At 38.1% G+C, this 21,964-nt stretch overlaps 4 protein-coding genes and 2 non-coding genes across 6 annotated transcripts; 2 read left to right on the top strand and 4 right to left on the bottom strand.

Moving 5' to 3' along the window:
* Positions 1–2,072: 2,072 nt before the first annotated feature.
* On the bottom strand, positions 2,073–5,729 carry LOC101291964 (UDP-glucuronic acid decarboxylase 1-like). The gene is made up of 12 exons (XM_004307482.1): positions 5,534–5,729; positions 4,793–4,881; positions 4,620–4,706; positions 4,431–4,518; positions 4,197–4,288; positions 3,974–4,038; positions 3,807–3,895; positions 3,431–3,508; positions 3,217–3,310; positions 3,034–3,100; positions 2,828–2,904; positions 2,073–2,714 (listed from the first exon to the last, which is right to left on the bottom strand). The coding sequence occupies exons 2-12, from the start codon at positions 4,868–4,870 to the stop codon at positions 2,483–2,485; spliced, it is 1,047 nt and encodes a 348-aa protein (XP_004307530.1). The 5' UTR covers positions 4,871–4,881; positions 5,534–5,729; the 3' UTR covers positions 2,073–2,482.
* Positions 5,730–6,862: 1,133 nt separating this feature from the next.
* On the top strand, positions 6,863–6,934 carry TRNAH-GUG. The gene has a single exon. It is a non-coding gene; the product is annotated as a tRNA-His (tRNA).
* A 1,375-nt stretch (positions 6,935–8,309) lies between these two features.
* Positions 8,310–8,382, top strand: TRNAR-CCG. Its single transcript has one exon. It is a non-coding gene; the product is annotated as a tRNA-Arg (tRNA).
* A 1,854-nt stretch (positions 8,383–10,236) lies between these two features.
* LOC101294891 (CASP-like protein POPTRDRAFT_822486-like) lies at positions 10,237–11,145 on the bottom strand. Its single transcript, XM_004307492.1, has 3 exons — positions 10,864–11,145; positions 10,547–10,682; positions 10,237–10,458 (listed from the first exon to the last, which is right to left on the bottom strand). Exons 1-3 carry the CDS (start codon positions 11,091–11,093, stop codon positions 10,237–10,239), a joined length of 588 nt encoding a protein of 195 aa, XP_004307540.1. The 5' UTR covers positions 11,094–11,145.
* A 1,630-nt stretch (positions 11,146–12,775) lies between these two features.
* LOC101294603 (ubiquitin-conjugating enzyme E2 7-like) lies at positions 12,776–15,517 on the bottom strand. The gene is made up of 6 exons (XM_004307491.1): positions 15,420–15,517; positions 15,214–15,316; positions 14,759–14,856; positions 14,542–14,642; positions 13,400–13,477; positions 12,776–12,998 (listed from the first exon to the last, which is right to left on the bottom strand). Exons 1-6 carry the CDS (start codon positions 15,469–15,471, stop codon positions 12,921–12,923), a joined length of 510 nt encoding a protein of 169 aa, XP_004307539.1. The 5' UTR covers positions 15,472–15,517; the 3' UTR covers positions 12,776–12,920.
* Positions 15,518–19,365: 3,848 nt separating this feature from the next.
* On the bottom strand, positions 19,366–21,715 carry LOC101292547. The gene has a single exon (XM_004307484.1). It carries the CDS (start codon positions 21,333–21,335, stop codon positions 19,824–19,826), a length of 1,512 nt encoding a protein of 503 aa, XP_004307532.1. The 5' UTR covers positions 21,336–21,715; the 3' UTR covers positions 19,366–19,823.
* Positions 21,716–21,964: the final 249 nt, after the last annotated feature.

Below are 21,964 nucleotides of genomic sequence, written 5' to 3'. Positions count from 1 at the left end.
TGTCTTTTCCCTGAAGATGTTCTGATGGACTTCTAAGATGCTCAAAATTTTGGTAGAAGTTGGCCGGCTCAGCATGGCATGCATCAACATAGATTTGCTTTAAATCTTGAACCCAAATTAACATTTACATTGAGTTGGGACGACTGACTCGAATGACTGATATGGAGAGAATTCGAAATAGAAGGGATCTCTGCTCTTTCAATACTGTTTTTGGGTGACTTGGTGCCTCAGCTGCTTGAATTAGCTTCAACCTAGGTTTATCCAATTAACCGAAAATCACTTGGAAACTATCTGTATTGCTCGACTATGTTGAACAGTGATGAAAGTTAAGAATGCAAATACTAGCAAGCTGCTCTTTGTGGTAAAAGATAATGACAAAAAGGATGTAGACATGAAAATGTGTATCTCTCATGTCATTATATATATGGATTTTCAGACAAGATAATAAAATCAATTATAGTACGTTCTCAATAACTAGCTCTATAGGAAACTGAAAATTATGAATTTTGATCGCTTACTTAGTTTACAGGGATTTTTTAGATCTGAATTTTTATGGCTTTAGTATATGAGTAGTGTCACTAGTGTGTTTCAGTGATGCTTTGATAAAATGAATTTTCAGAGATTTAGATTATGAGATGTTGAAATGGTCGTCTCCGACTCTTACCACATTTTACAATGTAACAGAAACATATTGTTTTGAGCCCTACTAATCTACTATAAGAGGAAAACTATAGCGTATGTTAACATGACATAAATTAACTAAGAATTAATCAACTTCTTATTTCTTCTTGGCCTCCATATGTTGAGCTCGATCGTCTGCAGCAGATGATGGCATGTGGTAGGTACCAAGTATCCTATCACAAAAACTCATGAGGGCCAATCTCAGACACTGATAAATTAACCTCATCAATTTGTCTTGAGTATCCATGATGCTTTGGTTTTTTTTGGTCATGATGGTAATGCAAATGCCAAATGGTATATAATAATGATGTTTTCTTGCCTCATATGGATTAGTTCCTAGTTGCCATTTTTTGCAAAGATGTGCTCCAACTTTTGTTTATATGGTAAACTATTCCGTTGCTTTATGATAAAGGGATGATTCTAGCAGTGGCAAAACCTCAAGTAAACTGAAATGCTCCACCTTCAATTAAAGTTAATTTTGTAGGAAGGCCAACCACCTCTGACCCTAATATTTCGGGCTCATCGTTAAAATGCGACGTAGACCACGGATTTAGCCCGTATTTACTTGCGACATTTACTGTCCGGTAAAAATATTAATTTGGGTAGGATGCTAAGGGATAATGGACGCATCGAATGCAGCAGAGAAGACCCGAGGGTGCTCACGAGTAATCATGTGCATTATGCAAAAACTTTACCAAAGGAAAAATGGGTTCTGAGGTTTGTGGGCATCTATACTTCAAATCTAAGAAAAATTAATCAAGGGTGGTTTGATATCAGAATAGAGTGAGGAGGAATGTATGATTTCCTGAACATCTGGGTGCCTCACTTATAAATAGAAGGAGAATGGTAACTGCTGAAGGCAATTCAAATGCATATGGTGTGATGGACCAAATCAGTTTAGGTTTAGGTAATGCATGCAAGTGATGATGGTACACCTGTGAAGTGAAAGGCTAATGCATTAGATTAATAGTCTCAGATAAGATGCAAGGGTCCGCTAAATATGAAAGTGGTGCAACTCATTCAATTTTTTGTCCAAATTAAAGACACAACTTTGGGATACTTGTTGCAAATCCCACTCATGAATCAAACTTATACTAGATGAATAGCTGGTGCAGACAATAAAGACATAATCTATGGCAAGGACCATAGCTTGCAGCTTCATCCTGCTAATCACAACAACCATAATCCAGCCTTTTGCCGCTGCTCGAAGCCTAACCAATTCAAACCCATCACACCATCACCTTCACAAACTCACATTCCTGATGAGATATGTGCTCATGAATGTGACATAATCCTCATCCAAGACCAAGCAACCCACCAAAGTGACAAGACCTCAGCTGCCATTCCCAAAACCACTAGGAGTATTTCCTCCAAAATGAGGAGTCCCCATCTCAGAAATCAACCCTATGCATGCCACCACTACTCCAGTTTCAGGATTCTCCAATCAAACGCTAGATTTATCCAGCATTGGACTATTTTTTCCTATTTTCATCTTGCTGCCCCTCTACTTTTCATGTCAATTTTCTTGCTGGTCTCAGAGTCGACAAACTTCTTAGCAACTTGGTGTCCCGAAATCACAATACCAGTAATATTTGATCACTACAAAATAACCATCAACTTTGCTCGACAAAGCAAACACTTAAAACACAGAACCAAAAAACGCTCTTTCATATAAAATCAAATACAAGATGTTCGAGTAAACAAACATAACATGACAAATGAAAACAATAAAACCACTTATTCTTCTGCTTGAGAAACATATGGAGTAATGATGTGTCGCACACGATGGAGGCAAGCGAATTTACAAAATTGCACCTCCATCACCCTCGATTTCTATGCTACATTCTTCATCAATTTCTGGGAACACCAAGTCTTGTACGGAAATCATCCTCCATAAGGGGCAGACCGTCACGCAACTTGACCTTTGGTTCCCATCCCAGTAACTCCTTTGCTTTTGAGATGTCAGGCTTCCTCTGGCGAGGATCATCAGGTGTGTTTTCAACCATTTTAATCTCCACCTTAGGATTGATAAGCTGCAATCACGTGGATCAAGTAATTAGTTTCCTATATAAGCTCAATCCTTTTGAACTAGACATAAAAGTCAGTAATTTTGGATACTGAGAATGTAAACTTGGGTGACACTGACCTCCTTGACATTCTCTGCGAGTTCAAGCATTGTAAATTCACCTGGATTTCCAATGTTGATTGGACCAGTGTTGTCTCCTTCCATAAGTCGAATAAGACCATCAACCTTGAACATTTACAATGAATAATTAATAAAGGGAAAGATGAACACCAGCTGTTGATAATTAAATTACCCAACAACAACAAAAATAATCAACTCATGCTTACCATGTCAGAGACATAGCAGAAACTCCTTGTCTGTGTTCCAGGCGATTGAACAGTCAAGGGGTCATTTCTACAGAATCAGACAACATGATTATGACCCAGTTAGAATAGCACAAGGAGAGAAGTGTTGAAAGCATCACATAAAATGTAGGTTTAGACAACAATATGATGCTTTATCACACTTACCGGATAGCTTGGGCTATGAAGTTGCTGACAACACGGCCGTCATCAATATTCATGCGAGGTCCATAAGTGTTGAAAATCCTAGCAATCCGGATCTCTGTAACAAGGAACATTATTCAGCACATAAAGAAAAAAAAATCAATATGTGCCTCTAGAAAGTTATCAAACTAAATAAAGTGTTAGTAGATGAAGAAAAAAGTAAGGGAGGAGAGGGGACCTATGCCGTGCTGCCTGTGATAATCAAACATCAATGTTTCAGCCACTCGCTTTCCCTCATCATAGCAACTCCTAACTCCTGTTGTGCAATTTCAAACCAGGAAGTGATTGATATGTGCCATGAGTTAGTATAGTAAAATACAGTTATTTAAAGATTTTGTGCAAATGACAAGGACAAGACATAGTTCATAGCATATCATAGTGTAAGCCTCATTGTATGATGACACTTCATATAGGGGCAAGCTTCACAAAATCATATTACAGCACATTGTTCTTTGCATCTTAAAGACTATATAGTATACTCATCTTCAAGAATTAAAGGTAACCCAAGTGTAAGTGTATAGCATTTGCTTCCAGTGATAAGATGAAAAGCATACCAATTGGATTCACGTTTCCCCAATAGCTCTCAACCTGAGGATGAATAAGAGGATCTCCGTACACCTCTGAAGTAGATGTGAGCAAAATCCTGAAGTAAATTTACAATACTGTGAGAAACTAAAAGTCAATGGCATATCAGAGTAAAAGAAGAGTAACAGTCAAAAACCTTGCTCCAACTCGTTTGGCAAGTCCCAGCATGTTCAATGTGCCGATCACATTTGTCTTTATTGTCTGTCAAACAACCAAAAATTGAGTCAATAAGAGAATGAATGACCCTTCATAGGGATTCTTGGAAGCTCAGTTATACTTGGTCTAGCACAAGTATTGGGAAATACATGTATTCCATTCTTTACTGTTACTTTACTGTTAAACTTGGAATATAGACACACCTTTACTGGATTGTGTTTGTAGAAGATCGGAGAAGCAGGGCAAGCAAGATGGAATATTTGATCAACCTCAACCAGCAATGGCTCAGTGACATCTATGTAAAGAAAAAACACAAATTTACCAAATACACAGACAATGTATATTCATGGCATGGATATTAGCTTAAGATACATCAGCAATAGCAGACATTTCAAGAGAGAATGGGAATACAAGCTATGAATTGACAGTAGGCATACCATGACGGATTAGCTCAAATCTAGGATGGCCAATCCATTTCTTAAGGTTGTCCTTTGAGCCAGTGAAGTAGTTGTCCGCAACAATAACCTGACAGAAACAACATTTCAATTGCACTAGTGAATCACGGATACTAGGACAGCACTATTCCAATTATATTTGATCTTTATAAATAGAACAAGAAAGTCAACCTCATTCTTCTCGTTTTCCATCAGCTTGTCTACTAGGTGAGAGCCAATGAACCCAGCACCTCCAGTGACCAAAATTCTCATATTCGCCTGCCATCAGTAAACATTTGGATGTAAATACACCGTAGATATTATAGTCTAAAACTTCACTCAAACTAACTGACCAGATAAATTACCTGAAAGAATTTAGCATTTCTTAGAGGAGAGGGGCTTGGAGGCGGCTTTGAAGAAGCATGATCTCCATTAGTAGCCATTTAATGAATTCCTGCACCCCAAAGAAGCACAACCTCAATATCTCAGATCAAATTCACAACCACTACTATAACACCCTCAAAATAACAACACACAATCTCCTATTCAGAAACACATCCAAAACTCGACAGAAAGTTCAGACACCAACAACTCAAATTTCAAAACAGAATAAAAAGGGTACATCAAACATGAAAAAAAAAAAAAAAAAACAACACACACACACAAATCTTCATCAGTATTTTGTGCTCAGATCACCTGGACTTGAAGAAAAACCTCCCAAATTTCCTAAGCACTGTTTTTAGATAAGTGCAGGTGCAGTATGAGATAAAGAACAGAGCTTTATATACACAATGCAACGGGGGTGAGACCCAAATTAAGGAAAATAAACAAAAAATCAGAATACGGGTATATTCCAAAAGCAAAAGAGAAGAATAAAAGGCAATTATAACACACTACCAAACTCTCTACCAACTGAAGACAGAGAAAACAAGAATTGCTTCAAAATCACGAAAAGTAGAAAGTCATCCAAACAACGAAACCACACCAGCTCTATTTCCAGATCTGAAATCTGAATCTGACACCCACAATGCTTAAACATTCCCAATTACACCCCAAAAAAAAATTAAATTAAATCAAAATCGAAATCAATACCAATAATGTGTTACCTTTTTCCTATTAAAACCTCGGCTCCTTGTTCTTCTTCTTCTTTGGTTCTAGTCCAAGGTTGTATATTTTCTTATTTTTTGCAAAATATGTGAGATTTTAAGGTGGGTTCTAATTTCCTAGACAATGTCGAACACTCGGAGATGGGGAAGTTAAATAGAGAGAGAAAGAGTGATGAGGTTTTTTCCAGCGGTGGACGGAAATCGCGGGATGGGAGATGGTAATAACTGGTTACGCCACGTCATGTCGTACTAGGTTCCAAGTTCCAACTCTGATACTTCCGGTCCTCTTCATCTCACTTCACTTCGGGTAATTTCGCGTGCGATGCGGCGCATACTAAACTGCGGTGTTTACCAATGGTAAATTGCCGCGTGAAAATATTTCTTTAGATCCAACTTATCCTTTGATCATGGTTTGGGAACATTTTTTCCCAACAAATACGGTATTTTTTTTATAATAATAAAAGAAAAAAAGATGGAAAAGTTTTTAGTATTCACATAAGCGTGTAATGTGATCTAACAAAACCATTAATGTTATATACCAACATTTAGCAAAATGTTGGTATATAACAGACAAATTATTTGTCCATACATAGAGCTATTAACCACAAGTATAACATACTTTTAAAAATATTCCACCAAAGTTTATTATTTATGATTTATTAAGTTTGTTGTTGTTGTTTATGTACTCACGTAGCTAAATCAAGATTTCCTTCATAATAATTATGTTGTTAAAAATAGGTTTCCTTAGTAAGTAGACTAATTAAGAAATGCTTTGGGGGGTTCACTTAATTAAACTTACCACTTTCTTTGTTAATTTCAAACTGTTAGCTATCTAATATTGGCTGTGGTGGAATCATAGGGGGGGTCTGAACCCCTTCAAGCCTTCAAATGGCTCCGCCCCTGCATGATCACATATGCATCTAGTACAAGACTAAAAAAAGAAAAAACTGTCATCCTATGTGCAATATATTTGCTTGTTTTCTTCAACTACATTGTTTCACTAAAATTGAACGAGAACACATGTTCTAAACCTCTAACAACAAAGGAAAAGAAAAGAAAAGAAAACTAAAGTTGATCCTATGATAGTGAAATGAGGAGCAGTAAATCCAGTAATAGAGATATGTAAGCGTCGGTGGGTGAGAAGCAGGAGATTGCTACTCATGACTGAGTCGGAGCGTATGGGTCATGGAAGGTACATGAGAAGTCCGTGCACGTCTTCGCACATTAGATATCTCTGCAGCGTCAGATCCAACGCACGATGTTGACTTATTCACCCAATATCACGAGCCTAAGGTTTTATTAATATTTATTGTGAAGATTACCAACCTTGTGGCTGTAGTTTAGTGGTGAGAATTCCACGTTGTGGCCGTGGAGACCTGGGCTCGAATCCCAGCAGCCACACTATTTTTTTTTGTTCTGTAATTTATCAGCAATTTTAACGTTGCTTTTCTTTCTTGTTTGAATTAACATTTTTCTACCTCTGTTTTGTTTGAATTAACATTTTTCCTCTCTCCTTTCTTTTCGATTATAAAGAAGGAAAACAAAAAACTACAAACAAAAGTGAGAAGCCTCTTCTACAACTTAAAGAGAGATCGAACTGTGGAAACGAAAAGCGTTGAAGACAATAGGAGGATACATAGAGCTCTAGTTTCCAACCGTTGTGTGATGTTCAATATGTGCAACAACATCTGCTGCAAGTGTAGTTTTATGTTGTATATGTGCAAACTTTACAGTACGACATTTCAAAACAATTTATTTTATATATTTAACTAGATATAGTATGAATTTGCTGAGAAACTTGAAATTTATCATTTAAAAAATCAATAAGAACTTTCGAATCTTTTTCAACTTGCACATCCAAATGTGCACATTTTTATTCTCTTTGGTTTTTGTACATTACCCACATATTATTATGTTAGATTAAGATATTTTCACCTCTTTTTTATTACAATTTGAACTAAAACAAATTTATACCTCAAGGCCAAAACCAAATCTCAATTTAACGAGTAATCTTTTGATGATGGGTTTGGCTTAAAACCCGCTTGGTCGTAAGTTTGACAAACATATATCACCACATATTTTGATTTAATGTAATGTTTGTTATATAGACTCGAAGACGTAAAATTTGATTCATACAGACTCGGGTTCATATTGTGATTTCTTTTTTTCTGATTTGTTAGGATCTTTCGGCAAAGTGAAAATCCCAATAGTCTTTTTGATTTGTAAATTTAACTCGTGTTTTACAAAATACATCCCAAATGAGCTGTAATGTACCTATTACTCTCTCTCTCTTTTTTGTTTTTTTGAGAGCAATAATCTACCTATGACTCAAAGTACCAGCCCTAAAATAGTCCAACTGCTCTACTTCTTTCGGGTCGGAGCCAGTAGTTGAATAAAACCGCGGTTCTTCACTTCTCAGCTTTCACTCGCGACTCACACAAGTCTCAAGTCTGGTCTACGCATCGAAGATCTGCTCCCGCCTCTCCTCGTTTTCGCGTCTGATCTTCGCCAAGGTAACTCCATCTCTCTATCTAATCCCAGATCACACTCGCACACACCATTCTGATCAATATCCATTTCTCAATCGCTCATAATTTCACATCATGTATTTGGATTCTGGAATCACGTTTAGCTAAATTGAAATACCAATTATTTTTTGTATTATGTTGTTAGCGTAGAACCCAAAGAAGTGTTGGTAGTTTCTGTGAGATTTCGGTGGAGGGTAGCGATTGGGAGTGGTAAATAGGCGAAAATGTAGGAGGAAACGGCACCTTAAGGTCACATAGCGGAGTGGATATCGCGTTAGACTCCGACTCTAAAGGTCGTGGGTTCGAATCCCACTGTGATCATGCCTGTTTCTATTTTTCGGGTCTTGTTTTTATGTGGATGAGTTAAATTTCTCGCCGAAAGACAATTTAGAGTTTTTGTTTTCATGTACATTGCTAGTTTTGTGCTGACAATGATGTTTTGTGAGTTGTATACATTTTGGGGTCCGTGAATATGTTTGCTAAGTAGTTTGGATAAGTGAGAACTGAGTGATTCGGATTACGTTGTTGTTCTGTGCTTAGATATGGGCTTATGCTTTAGCTTCATGTATAATGATGATGACACAACATTAAGGTATCTGGAGTGGGAGTTGTAATTGTTATCATTGATGCCTAGGTATCCAAAAGAGTTTAAGATGCCTGGAGAAAGTAAACAAACAGCATATGCTCGCGGTAAGAGATTGGAGATGCCTGTCTTCATTGGTGACTTTTAGTAATGTATAACTAGTGAGCCAATTGTAGCTAAATAATGTTAGGTACTTGGTTGTTCATGATAGTTACAGATTACTTGTGTCTGCCTTATTGTATATCACTTGTTTGGAAGTACTTGAAATACCCTTGATTGTATGTGAGATACTGGGATGACAGAGAATACAGAATGTGACTTTTATTGATGCTAAATCATGATCATGTAGAGTGACTTTATTTTTCGAGACTGTTCTGGAAAATAATATGATTTCGACAAATAGAAGCAGGAAAAAGGAAATGATAGGATTGAATATATGCATCCAAAAGAGAGGCCTGATACAGGAATATATTCCGATTATGACTGAAGATGCCTCTGCTGAGGCTTTGATGTTTACAATGGCTCAAGGTGCAATGGTAGCCTATCAATCTGAACGCAGATATGTTAATAGTTTACAATTTGTTCAGTTTAGTTTAGAGAATATTTGACTGAAAGTTGATATCTGAGGATGCTTTCTCAGACCTCAGTACCTTTGTCTGCTTATGTGCAGTGTGCATTGATAGCACTGTGTTCTCCATTTCTGTGTAATGCACATTTGTTGCCGTACTCTGATTTTAGGGGCTGCTATGTGACTCGGACATTGCTTTAGTGCTGTGATGTTTTGTATTGTACGGCTAATTCAAGGAATTATGTTTGTTTTCTACAGATGATTGATGATTATCAATTGGGCATAATAGCCAATGTTCTTGGCATGTTCATATTTCTCCTGGTCATTGCTCATCATTACGTGACGGCAGACCCAAAATATGAAGGCAACTGAGAGTACGGTGATCTGATATTGTATCTGCTAATGGAGACACCAAATGAGCTCCAAAAGGACCTAGTTGATACATGTATCATTGATTTTTGTTAGAAAACTTGAACTTTTAATACTACCTTAACATTTATCAGCTTCCTATTATGTCCTCTCACTTCTAATTCCATATGTACTTCTCTGTGACTTGTACTGATCTTTAAACCAATCGTCCTAAAATCCCAAGCATGTAGCATTAGATGCACAAACAACATTGTGCTACTCGTAGAGTTTGCGATCTAATGGTGTTTTCGGCTATCGATTCAATTAAAATTTCAAGTTCTTTCGAATTCGCATCACCAGAAAGGCAGGAACACTTGATCTCTAAACAAAGGGAATGAAGCCCTATAAAATTGAGTAAGAGTAGTTAGCAAACCTGCAAATGCATCAAGAATACATGACTCTCCTTCCTATTTACACACAGCTCACGCTGCTCATCATCATCATCAGCCTCTGGTCACATGGCAAAAAAAAAAAAAAAAACTAAACCCACACGGCCACACCCACTACTGGGCCCCACGTCGTCCACGTCACATCAATCAATCCCTTCTGGAACAAATCAGAGTACGGCGACACAGTAAAGCTCCCAACACCCGACGCACCCAAATATTTTCTCTCTCTAGAGATGAAAACGAGAACCCTTTATTACGAAGCAGGCGACCCGAAAACCCGAGAGCACGGACGAAAAGCCCAGGAACAAAAACCCGACAAACCCCAACGAAATCGCAATGTCCGTCTCTATGCAGAACGCGCTCCACTCCGTACACGTGTCCATCCCTTTCAAAACCCTCGCCAGCGCCGTTCCCGCCGAGTCCGCAGAGAGCAGCAGGTACGCGAACACCTAGACAATCCCCACCACCTCCTCGTTAATCCCCTCTCCCATAATCATACTTAAATTCAAAAATCGAAAATGTTTTAAAGAGTAAAACCTGGTCATGGCCGAAGTCGAACCAGACTTGTAACACCTCGCTGAAGAGCGTGGCGCCTCTGGAAATCTCCCAAACTGAGGCCACCATTTCGAAGAGGGAGTATACCGCCACTATCGCGTTCGCTCCCACCACCAATCTGCCATGGTTTTTGCTTAAATTCAGCTAAACTATTTTCTCCAATCGAATTCTTGGCATGCTAGCTAACTGGTACCTTTTCGCTTGCTATATTATAGTAAAATTGAAACGGGGTGCTTTTGTTTTTCCGCAAAAGGTGAATCTTTAATTTGAAAACATAAGGAAGAGGTTTGATCAAATACCTGAAGGCGTCGAAGTGGTACCAGCGAGGAGAGGAGGGGGCGGAGGAGGAGCGGGAGGTGGAGAGCATGAAGACGAAGGAGGCGAGGGAGGAGCTGAAGGCGGCGATGCGGAAGAGGAGGATGAGGTAGTTGAAGCGGCGGAGCTTGCGGAGGGAGACGGTGGAGTGGAAGTTAGGGTGGTGGATTGGGTAGTTTTCGCCGCCGTTTTGGGGCTGAGCGGAGGAGCGCATGGTGGTGGTTGAGGAGGAGAAGAATAGAATAGAGAAGGGTTGGGGAGTGGGGGAGAAATCATGGGGATTTTGAGGGTGGAAATGGAGGTGATGAGGGGAGAGGGGTAGTCACGGGAAAGGATGAGGAGACTGGTTCCATGGGAATTGGGATAAGGCCTGCTGATGAGATGGGAGAGGAAATGAGAGGGAAAGTGTGAGAGAGTGAGAAAAAGAGAGGAGGAAAAGCTCTAAAAGCTCAAAAGAAAGAGAGAGACAAGAGTGATGGAGAATTGGAGATGATAAACAAGAAGAGCTAGAGACATGAGAGACAGCAGCAAGCAGTAGTAGTGTGGGGGCTTTGCTTTACTCTTTCTTTGTTTCTTTTTTCCTCTGCTGCTCTGCTTCCTCTACCTTTTTTTCTTTTTCTTTTTCTTTTTGTTGCTGTAAAAAAATAAACCAATTCCACAAATAACTTTTGGATTTCCTACATAACTTGCATTTGGTGACAAAGAAAATTGTTTAGCTATTCGATTTTAATGTGTTAATTTATCTGATCAGTTGTAGTTTTTGTTGTTTATGAGTACAATATTCGAATTATACTCGAAAGAATTGAGTTTGTTCATTTCTAAATATTATTTATAATTGTATAACTTTATTTTAATAAAAATAAGATTAATGAACGAGCGTCTCTCTCAACTTTTTAGTTCATGAATGAATCTGTCATTTTCAGCAATACAATTTTGTAAGGATTATATATGTTATTCCTGCATAGTTAATCATAAGGAAACTTGTACAATTGGAAATGTAATGGTGATTTTTATAGGAAGGGGGAAAATCAATCTCATTCCTTTGAATCTCACTTGTAAATACTAATGATTTTATATACCGTACAGAAAGGTCTACATGATGGAAACTAAATTGAAATAAAATCTTAATTACGAGATAGGTAAGAAAATAGCTTTTACGAAAATCAAAATGATAAATTTAATTAATTTCCGTATAGAATCTGAATAGGAACGTATGACCCATCCATTTTCGACTCTCCCACACCAAAACTATATATTCCATAAACAGCAAAGATTTTGGTTAAGTTTTGTACGTGAAAACATACATATCTCATTCATAATCACATCATGTTATATGAATGATAATAGACCTGCATAAAGATGCATGTTGATGATCGCGGAGATAATGGTACTGAAAATGATTTTAATGATTTCATGCACGTCGTGTTCCAAAGCATGATGATAGCATCAATGGCAATCTCGTGACAGTCATTATACTGGGAGAAATCCATTTTCATGTAAGGTGCAATTTTATATCAAAGATTTTAACTGGTGTATGAACATAAGACAAAGCAATTTTAAATATGTGATGGAAGATTTTATATCAATGATTTTAACTGGTGTATAAACATGAGATAAACAACTTCCCACTTTCTATATCAAAGATTATAACTGCTGTTCCATTCCCTTGAATGCCTATGGTGGAATTTCGATCTCCATGGCAAGCGTTGCAAATGGGGTTTACCTTCACTCTTCAAGCCGGAGGACTTTTCCCGGAAAACACGAGAAACGGTCATAGGCAGAGAGTTTGATATAGATATCCGTACCGATCTATCATAGTTCCCAGTTAGCTTCAGATTTTGAAGACAAAACACAGCACAGAAGATTCAAACATATAAAAAGGCCTTATAATAATATCCAATTTTCATTGCTGAACTAGTAACAAAACAGCAGTTTCGGACGACCAAAACTAAAACAGAAAATGGAATCGAGTGATCTACTTGCAAACAGCTCACTCCATGATAAACAAAAAAGCGTTTCTGGCTGGATGTTATGTGATGGGTTATAGCATTTCTTGTGATTTCCTCACGCAGCGACCTACTCTCTTCCTGAATCCGTCTCTATCTTCTCTCCATTGTTTCTGACAAACACAATAAACAAAATTCCAACACATGTCAGGATACTACATAGCTAAAATAATATATGTGACTACCCAGTACACTATCATTCCAAACAATCGCATCCATGCCGGTTTGGCATTAGAAACAATTATGTTTAAGCAAACAGTTTTAAGATTTTTTGGCAGTTAGAATTTGGGGTGTAGTACTGATGCAAACATTGGCATCTGTGAATATATGAGGAACTATTGAAGATATAGTCCGGAAACAATCTTAACAACAGGGTACTAAGTTAAAAAAAAGAAGTGTTGTGTTTCAACCTCATTCTTTTACAAATCTATACTGAACCCTAATATTAGTAACGGACAATTGATACTCAAAGTTGATAAAAGAAGATATGACAAAGAAACAAAGCAACACATACCGCAGCTTCAACATTTGCAGGAGACTCATCATTAGGGCTTGAAAGCATTGATATTATACTCAACATAATGCTCTCAACCTGCAGATGAACAAATCAGTCAGTAGAGACTACAATAAGAGGGGAATAGTAAAGCAAAGTTACTACTTACTACATTCAAATAACAATGAAGATGCAACATATATTGTGATCTGTGCATTTAAAACAGAATCCACCAGAACTTGGTTATATTGCTTGGATAAATGTACACCAAGTAACCAACTAACTGTTGACCAAGATGGTGTGCATCAGAAGCAATCAAAGTAAAAAGGTGGTCTCCTACCTACCTACATTAGCAAGTTTCTGTTAAAGTAACCCTATTGACTCGTAAGAGAACAGTGTGTCATCTTGTACAATACTCTGTTATCAATATACTGAGACCAAGCTGGCTGCCTTATTGACTCTCTGCTTCAGCGTCTTGCAGCCCAGTTTTCAGAATATTGATGACAGAATCTTGTACAAGAACAACCTGGTCTCAACAACAAAGCAATAGCTTAGAATTCTAGAACACCACCCAACTCTGACATCAGCACCTAAAACACTAAGACTTGAAGCTGAGATCTCAGCTTCAAATAATGAGTCTAATGACTTGCAAGAGACCGTTGTGTCATCTTGGACATGATACTGTTATCAATACATTGAGACCAAGCTGCCCTATTGACTCTCTGCTTTAGCTTCTTGCAGTCCAGTTTCAAGAAAATTTATGACAGTATCTCGTATAAGAACAACTCGGTCTCAACAACAGAGCAATACCTTAGAATTCTACCAACCAGCCCAACTTTGCCATCAGCACCTAAAACACTAAGACTTGAAGCTTAAATCTCCGCTTGAAATAATGAGTCTCAACCCTTTTCCAAGCTTAAGGATGCATAAAATCCTATAATCCAATGTTCATTCCTTACAACTAATTACTGTCATCAGATGGTCAATCCTAAAGAATTGCTCTAGTGTTTGTATGAAGGTCAGATAGATGTAAACCTCAAAACACTGTCGTGATAGGACTACAAGTCTACAACTAAACAAGTGAAACCATAAAACATGCCCTTCATTCCAGCGATACACAACAAACAATATATAACAGGACACGATACAAGTTATGAACATACTGTATGGACTGGATTCCACCGCTCGCTTGCAAGCTCGTAGCCATTAGGATCATCACCGGGGGGATGAAGAATTGAAATGCAAACCTTTCCATCCGAGTAAACTGCATATCATACAGAAACATTCATGAAATGGCACATCGACCCCTTAATGAACTAGAGTGCGAAAGGCAACATAGAATCAAACTAAAACAACAATACACAGATGACAAGTAGTTACCATTAGGATGCCATATCTCTGAGGTAAACCTCACTGTAGGAGGGTTGTTTGGGTAATCAGATGGGAAGCTCATGATGGCATTGAAGAAACCACCATCACTGCAAATTGAAATCGCAGAAACAACCAATTGGGTCAGCTAAATATTCATTGACCCAACAGAACATAACAAATATTCAAAAAAGAACGAAGATTGTGATCACAGGCTAATGCACAACTACTTAACACCATCAATAATAGCCAAGATTACCCTTATAAACCAAAATCACATAACATGCATCAACAAACTCAATACTTCTTCTATCCCAAACAATGATCATAAAACCCGCATGCAGAAAACACAAGACTACAAACCAAAACAACAATCTTTAATCAGAGCCAACCCAAAAGAATCAAACGTTGAACACAAACACATGATACAAGCAGGAAAAAAGCTTTCGGGTTTCAAGAATACACACTAGAGAGTATCAGGGGGCCCAATAATGGTGACATTCCATTCAAAGATATTACCCTCGTCGATCAAACCAGCCGAGAATCCATCAACTGGGTGCTTGCAAAGATCTACATGAACACCAAAAACAAACAAACAGAGATTAAAACAATCTTACAAAAACCCAGAAACGAAAAACGAAAAACGAAAACAGGGGATGGTTGGGTTTGAGACCTTTGAGTTGTTTTTGGAGGAGGAGACTGGCTTGGGAGGCAGGCGCGTCCATTGAGGGAGGAGAAAACGGAGGAGGAGAAGGGATGGCTGGTTTTTTGGGGTGTGAGGGATTAAAGAAAAGAAAAGGGTGTTGTGTTTTATAGAGAGAGAGCACCCAAATTGATGAGACAAAACAAATTATTTAGGGGAATTTATAAAGGTTTACGTAACTCTTTATGCTCTATGTTTCAAATCAACCGAAGGTTCAATTTGTATTAGGAATACCACCAAAATAAAATACATAGGTGTAGTGATACTTGTTTTTGTATTTTTATACGAGAGTTCAGTCCATGTTGGACTTGAGATGGACAAGTTTCAAAGAAAGAATCGAAGACAGAAAAGTTTTTGTTCTTAGTAATTGGGTCGGAACATGGGTTAAGGTGATTCTAGAAGTCGGTATTGTATTAGGAAAGGACCGGACGAGAGTCTTCATTGTTTGTGTGACATGTTCCCATCCCTATATCAACTTGGTTTTTGTATAGAACTATTGATTAGTTTCATAGATTACGAGTTAATCCTAATTTTGAGGGCAAGCCAATTGAGTATATATGTACAATGTATAATGTACATGTCAGTAAACAAAGATGAGATCACAGTGTAGAATGTTACATTGAGTCGCAATGCTATACAATTACATTCTTCTTACTTAACATGTATAGTTTAGGCTTAGACTGATGTACTTTTTATAATATGTATACAATGCGACCATCCGAAAATTGATGAGCGGGTTTTGTTTTTTCTACTGTTAACTTCAACTTAAATTTGACTCTAATGTGACTTGAGGTCATCAAGGAATGAGAAGTTTTAAGATGAATGCTCTGAACTAGATCAAAAGAGCTGAAAATTCAACTGAAAAAATGTGAGATAAATACATTTGAACGACAAACCTCTAGTTCTTTTACGGTAACTAGAACTCTACAATTCCTCCAACAAAACCAACACACTACCTACAACTTTGTAGCTACAAGATAGAGTAGTCTTTAACTCTTCATCAGTTTCTCCTAAAGGATCTTGTATCCCTACCATTGACATGACAAAAAATGTGTCTATGCTGGCACCGGAGCACCACCAAATGTGGTAGGAGATTTAAGAATTGCGACGTGGGATCGCTTTATTCTTGTTGGTAGTCGTAGATTGGTCTGAAATTTTTTCACATGGAACTTGCAAGTAGAGCATACGAGCAATAATACCCACCTATCTTTAATACATGCGTATTCGTTTGCTAACTACACACTATGATCGTTTGTATATGCATCACTGCCTTCAATGGTAGTGAATTCAATATTGCTTAAGGGTCAAGAGTATAAGAATCTAGACAGAGAAAAAGTATGAGCCTGATGGCATTGCTTTTCTTGGTGACTTGGTGTATAATTGGATTTGACCTCCCATTGTGTAGACTTGCATTATATCAATGTATGATACTCATTTAGTCCTGGTTTTCAGGCTTTCAGCTCAGCCAGAGTGGAGGGTCTTCTTTTCTCTATATATGGGGGAAGAATATATCTGGTCATCTGTAGAGGCCATATGTTCTCCATATTGCATAGTATAGTTCACTGCCCCAAAGGTCGCATGAGGCTGACCAAAGAAGAAAATAGAATAGTGGCAAGTGTGTCCTTCCATTTATGGTTAATCGTCGAGTTCCATTTAGTGTTGCCTCCTTTTGTGTGACTGACGAATAGTACAGTGGCAAAAGCTTGTCCCTTCTGATATTGGGAGAATTATAGTGATGAGCAAATGTTTTATTCTCTTCTGTTTTAAAGATCACCACGAAAATATTCATTGCAAAATGTCACTAAAGTGGCTCGGAGTGACTGAGGAAAGTTCTACAATGTAAGCAAGAAAAACTCATGGCACTGATCAATGCTTAGGCATGTGAATAAATTTTCAGATAATTCTAGGAGTAGGAACTAACGACTATCAGAATTTGGATAAGACAACTTCAGTTTAATTATGAGGAAGTTGCTGGATATCAATGCAGGTATTAGCAAGAATGCTCAACAGTTGCAAATGTGGCCAAAGAATAGATTTCAGGAAGGGAAAACCTTAGTGACATTTGACAGTACAAGATGGTTCATAATGCAGCCAAGTGAAAAAGGGTTCAGATTTTTGATATGGAACCTCTCTCTCACACAAAATTGGTAACTGTATCAGCTTTACATGTTTATATTCAAGCAATCAAGCTGGCTAGCAGGGTTAGATGAATAACTTCAACAACAAGCATAATAGGTTTCAAAGGAGAAAAGCCAAAAAACTTTTTGCAAAGAAAAGTTATCCAAATCAGAATATAATCAAGATCCACCCTACTATACACCAGACACAAAATCTTGTTCCATATATATTAACAGGTACTAATTCATTACAAATTGTCTCATTGGAAAATGTATCATCATTGCCATGGTGAAAGGTCTCCTGCTCTAAGTAGGGCACTCATCGACTAGTAAGTTGGGTTCAACTATAATTCTCTGTTCTGGTACTGTAGATGTTGACAGAGCAGGAGAGGATAGCTTTGTGTCACATATGGAGGACAATTCAGTATTCAGTACTAGACATGGAATAACATGAAAGGTCAACGCAAAATGATAAGCTGCTTATTAACTTTGAATGATTGGATTTGTATATATATGTGCATTGGATTCCCAGACAGGTTTATGATGGGATTTCAATATATTCAAACAAAGATATGATTAGTGGATATGTGAATCAGTTATAAGTGTAGACCTGCAGCATTTCCAATCCTCCCATGCAAATGAGAGACAATTGAGCCAAAGATGAAGAGAAAAGAAGTATTCTTTGTTTTTGCAATACTTCTGCTTATAGCTACTCTACCAAGTCATTCCACTGCCTATCTGGCTATCGATGCAGAGTCTGCAGGCAAGACTTTATCAACTTTCTTGGTATTTTTGCTAAAATTTAGACATGTTCTTCCTATAACTGTTGTAGACATCATCCCTCTCACAAAACTATCTGTATGTGATTACGTGATAGATTGAATACCAAAATGTGATGTCTGTATGCAGCAGTTATAGTCTTGTAGGCAAGATTTTCGATCTTTTGCTAAGTTGGTGTGCAAATCAAAAGCCAAGTTAGTATACTTACTCTTTTATTTCGAATTCTTGTTGCAGAACTTGATCTTGACACCGCACCAGCTAGAAAGAGTTTGGTGGCCAGAAAACACATGTTAGCTACTTGGGTGAGTCTACTACTACTACTGAAGTTGAATATTTTTCATCTGTTCTGCCAACTCAGCATTTTAGTTAAAAACTTAAAATGATGGACCAATGTTCTTGTTTTCTGTAAAAACAGCTCAATTCCAGGAAACTCATTGCTGTTAAGAATGTTCACAAAGTTCCATCAGGGCCAAACCCCATTGGAAATCATCAATTACTACCATTGATCCAGCCATGAAGGAGAGACTGGCTGTGTAGACTTCCCATGGATATCATGCTAAGCAAGCTGAAGTAGAAATGGTTTGGACGCATTTTTCGGACTACATCAGTCGAATGGGTTTCTGGGATTACGGTTAATGATCATTTGCTTTGCAGTTTGCACTAGTATTCAACCTAGTTCATAACATAGTTGCAGCAGTAATGCATGCTCTCTGGGCTAGCTTTTCATTTACATGTTCTGATATTATGTCAACCTGCATAGTCTATTGCATCTTACTCATCTTGAAGTCAAGAACAACAAGGGGAGTTTGGCCTTGGCTTTCTTTCAGTAAGCTTTATTTCTAGTTTGCAACCATTTAGAATACAAATAAATGAAAATTCTCAGAAAAAAATATGAACAAGTACAGAGGAGACCGACTATATTCCCATTTTGTGCAGAATTGTTCAAAGATTTCAACCAGATATGTACAAGCGCAAAGACTCTTAAGGCACAAAAATCACCAGCAGTTTCCCACAACACAAGCTAGTGTCATATTTATAAAATCAAACTATCAGTTAATCTTTTATACACAGCCAAATAGGCGAATGGAACTCCAAAGGGAAAATGCAGTACACTAACGTATTTCATTTATACAAAGAACCTTCAATCCAAGCACAATATGGGAATGCAGACTTGTAATAATGTTGAACTCCCGCACCAGAAAATTCAGTGAGAGCTACAAGCAAAGGACATGGCTAATACGACTTAAGACACATGACATACCATCTATATGAATCAACATCAATTTGATAAATAGTATGGTAAAAGGAAAAGAAAAAAGGATGCTAATATTTTCTTTCTTTTTCTAGGGGTTTAAAATTTCTAAAAGAAAAAAAAAAATCAGATTTCATTCCAATAGATTTCCTCGGCGGAATCAAATTAAAAAAACAATGAAACAGAAAAAAAATGTTTATTGCATCTGTCATCTTAATGCCTCCTTCAGGTCAACAAATGCTCCCTATCGTTCCAGGGAGAGGGGCGGAGGCACACACGGACCTCATGTTCTTCTGGTCCGACTCGATGTTTGGGCACCATAATTTCGAGCATTGTTCCCGTCTCATCACAATAGGCTTCCAGTTTAGCATCTTCTGGAATGCGGGTAGGCAGAGCAATTTCCCTGACAAATTCCCCAGGAGGACAGTGCTCTGGTGCTGGATCTGTTAGCTTAAATGTTCTATCACGTCTCTTAATGAATGGCATACATGCTGTACTCACACAAGATATCTTTACAATCCCTTGTGAATTAGTATTCCTCCAAGTAACTTTAACCCTTTGAAAATCTACAAAAGGCAAGCTGACAATGACCAAAAACCCTTCATCGTCCTCATATATAGACTTTGCAGCTGTAACTGGCCCAGATGCATTCTTCATTGCCCCACTAAACTCATTAAACCAGGATGACTCATCTGTGTGGATCTTGCCATCCAAAACTCTGTCAAAATGTTGGCCATTGGGTAAACAGCAATCATTTTCATTTCCATGCGGAAAGAGTTCCTTCTTCCTCTTATTGGAGACTGGTGACAGGTCCATTCCATCACTGTTTCCATGGTCTGATGGCTGAGTTGACAAATTCAAACCAGTACCATCGAGCAATTTTCTCTGGTGAGAATTTATATTGTTCTTTGATGGAGGGGCAGGCCGCTCAAGCTCAAATTCTGGATTCTGTATGTTCCTCCAAGAACCAAAATCACTTGCTTCAATTGGAATAGAAAAGTTTACATCTCGGCCTGTAAGCTCTGTCCACCTCTTCCTCTCTTCCTCATCAAGACACATGAGATTGGGTGTCCTAACAATTTCAATCCCATGAACGCATTGTGGGTTCGATAGACCCCTGTAGTGCTTCCTCTGCATTCGATGAGACCGCACAAAACCCCTGTCCACACTAAATGGGAAGGGGCGCTCTCCTTGGCGGGAATGCCCATTCATGTAACTCCTCAGCTGCATCTTCCCCAATGCATTTTCAGGCCTTTCCTTGAAAACCCACATGTACATGTTTTCCATATCATGCTGCACCAAGAAAGCATCTAGCTGCAAGTCTGTTTTGTCGTACCCCGACACCCCATTACTGTCCCGAATGATCTTGCCCTTGGACTTCTCGTTCAAAACAGGCTTGAAATAGAAGCTAAAGAAAAACCAAGCACCCCAAATGCTGTCGAGTCTCTTGTTGCATTTCTTTGCGACTTTGGGGAGACTGATTGTTGTCTCAGCCTCATAAACTTGAGAACCGAGGCCTACGTCTAAGATGTCACATGGATCATTCCATGTGGGAGGAGGCGGGCTTGGTTCAGACAGCAATGGGAGATTAATATCAGGAGGGCGGGAAAGTATGAAAGTCCGATTCATCTCTCTCTCCAACTCATCATGTGCCAAAGAACCCGAATCCATCGACAACAATGTAGACAAATGATGAGAATTCTCGATGGACAGAGTAGTGAGAAGAGCTTCCCCCATGATTCTCCACAAATCAGTCAACTCCTTCTCCTGCTTTTGGGTTACAAGTCATAAACCCACTATCCAAACATAGTCACCTCACAAACATCTTTAACACACCAAAATGAACTAACAAACACTGCAGATCCGACACACAATCCGCAAAGGAAAGCTCCTTATGACTCACACCCACAAACAAATCATCCAAACAGTTGCAGACCCATCACTCAATCCCAAACCACATTGAAGCACAACAATCAATCCCAGAACAAGAACAACCTGAAATCCATAACAAATCAACAAAACTCAATCACAACTATATCTCACAAAACCAATAACATCATATCCACTACAACCCCCATCCCTTAACTTGCTTCACACAAAACTCAAAACTCAAAACTCAAAACCCAAAAAATCAAAACAAGCCTTTAAACAATTCCATCATTTATTTCACTTCCACACAACAAAGAAACTAACTTTCACAAAACCACACATCTCAGTTCCACAAAAAGCTTCAAACTTTCTTCAAAATCCCCAGAATCAAAACCACCCATGATTCTCAAAGATCCAATATTCCAATATATTTCATATTCCCACCATCTAATCAACCATACAAACCGACCCAGAACCACAAAAAACCCTAAAAAAAA

The sequence above is a fragment of the Fragaria vesca genome, linkage group LG7 (genome assembly GCF_000184155.1).
Source record: "Fragaria vesca subsp. vesca linkage group LG7, FraVesHawaii_1.0, whole genome shotgun sequence".
Lineage (NCBI taxonomy): Eukaryota > Viridiplantae > Streptophyta > Magnoliopsida > Rosales > Rosaceae > Fragaria > Fragaria vesca.
The sequence above is the reverse complement of the archived record's forward strand: the minus strand, read 5'-3'. Positions and strand labels throughout refer to the sequence as shown.

Excerpts from the sequence above, each read along its gene's own strand:
- LOC101291964 (XM_004307482.1), bottom strand. The coding sequence starts at position 4,870 with ATGGCTACTAATGGAGATCATGCTTCTTCAAAGCCGCCTCCAAGCCCC. Across the intron at positions 4,707-4,792 it reads GAAATGCTAAATTCTTTCAG|GCGAATATGAGAATTTTGGT; the intron begins GTAATTTATCTG and ends TACTGATGGCAG. Across the intron at positions 4,519-4,619 it reads TGGAAAACGAGAAGAATGAG|GTTATTGTTGCGGACAACTA; the intron begins GTTGACTTTCTT and ends TGTTTCTGTCAG.
- LOC101294891 (XM_004307492.1), bottom strand. The coding sequence starts at position 11,093 with ATGCGCTCCTCCGCTCAGCCCCAAAACGGCGGCGAAAACTACCCAATC. Across the intron at positions 10,683-10,863 it reads TACCACTTCGACGCCTTCAG|ATTGGTGGTGGGAGCGAACG; the intron begins GTATTTGATCAA and ends AAACCATGGCAG. Across the intron at positions 10,459-10,546 it reads TCGACTTCGGCCATGACCAG|GTGTTCGCGTACCTGCTGCT; the intron begins GTTTTACTCTTT and ends GGGATTGTCTAG.
- LOC101294603 (XM_004307491.1), bottom strand. The coding sequence starts at position 15,471 with ATGGACGCGCCTGCCTCCCAAGCCAGTCTCCTCCTCCAAAAACAACTC. Across the intron at positions 14,857-15,213 it reads GGGCCCCCTGATACTCTCTA|TGATGGTGGTTTCTTCAATG; the intron begins GTGTGTATTCTT and ends TTCAATTTGCAG. Across the intron at positions 13,478-14,541 it reads GGTGGAATCCAGTCCATACA|GTTGAGAGCATTATGTTGAG; the intron begins GTATGTTCATAA and ends GTTCATCTGCAG.
- LOC101292547 (XM_004307484.1), bottom strand. The coding sequence starts at position 21,335 with ATGGGGGAAGCTCTTCTCACTACTCTGTCCATCGAGAATTCTCATCAT.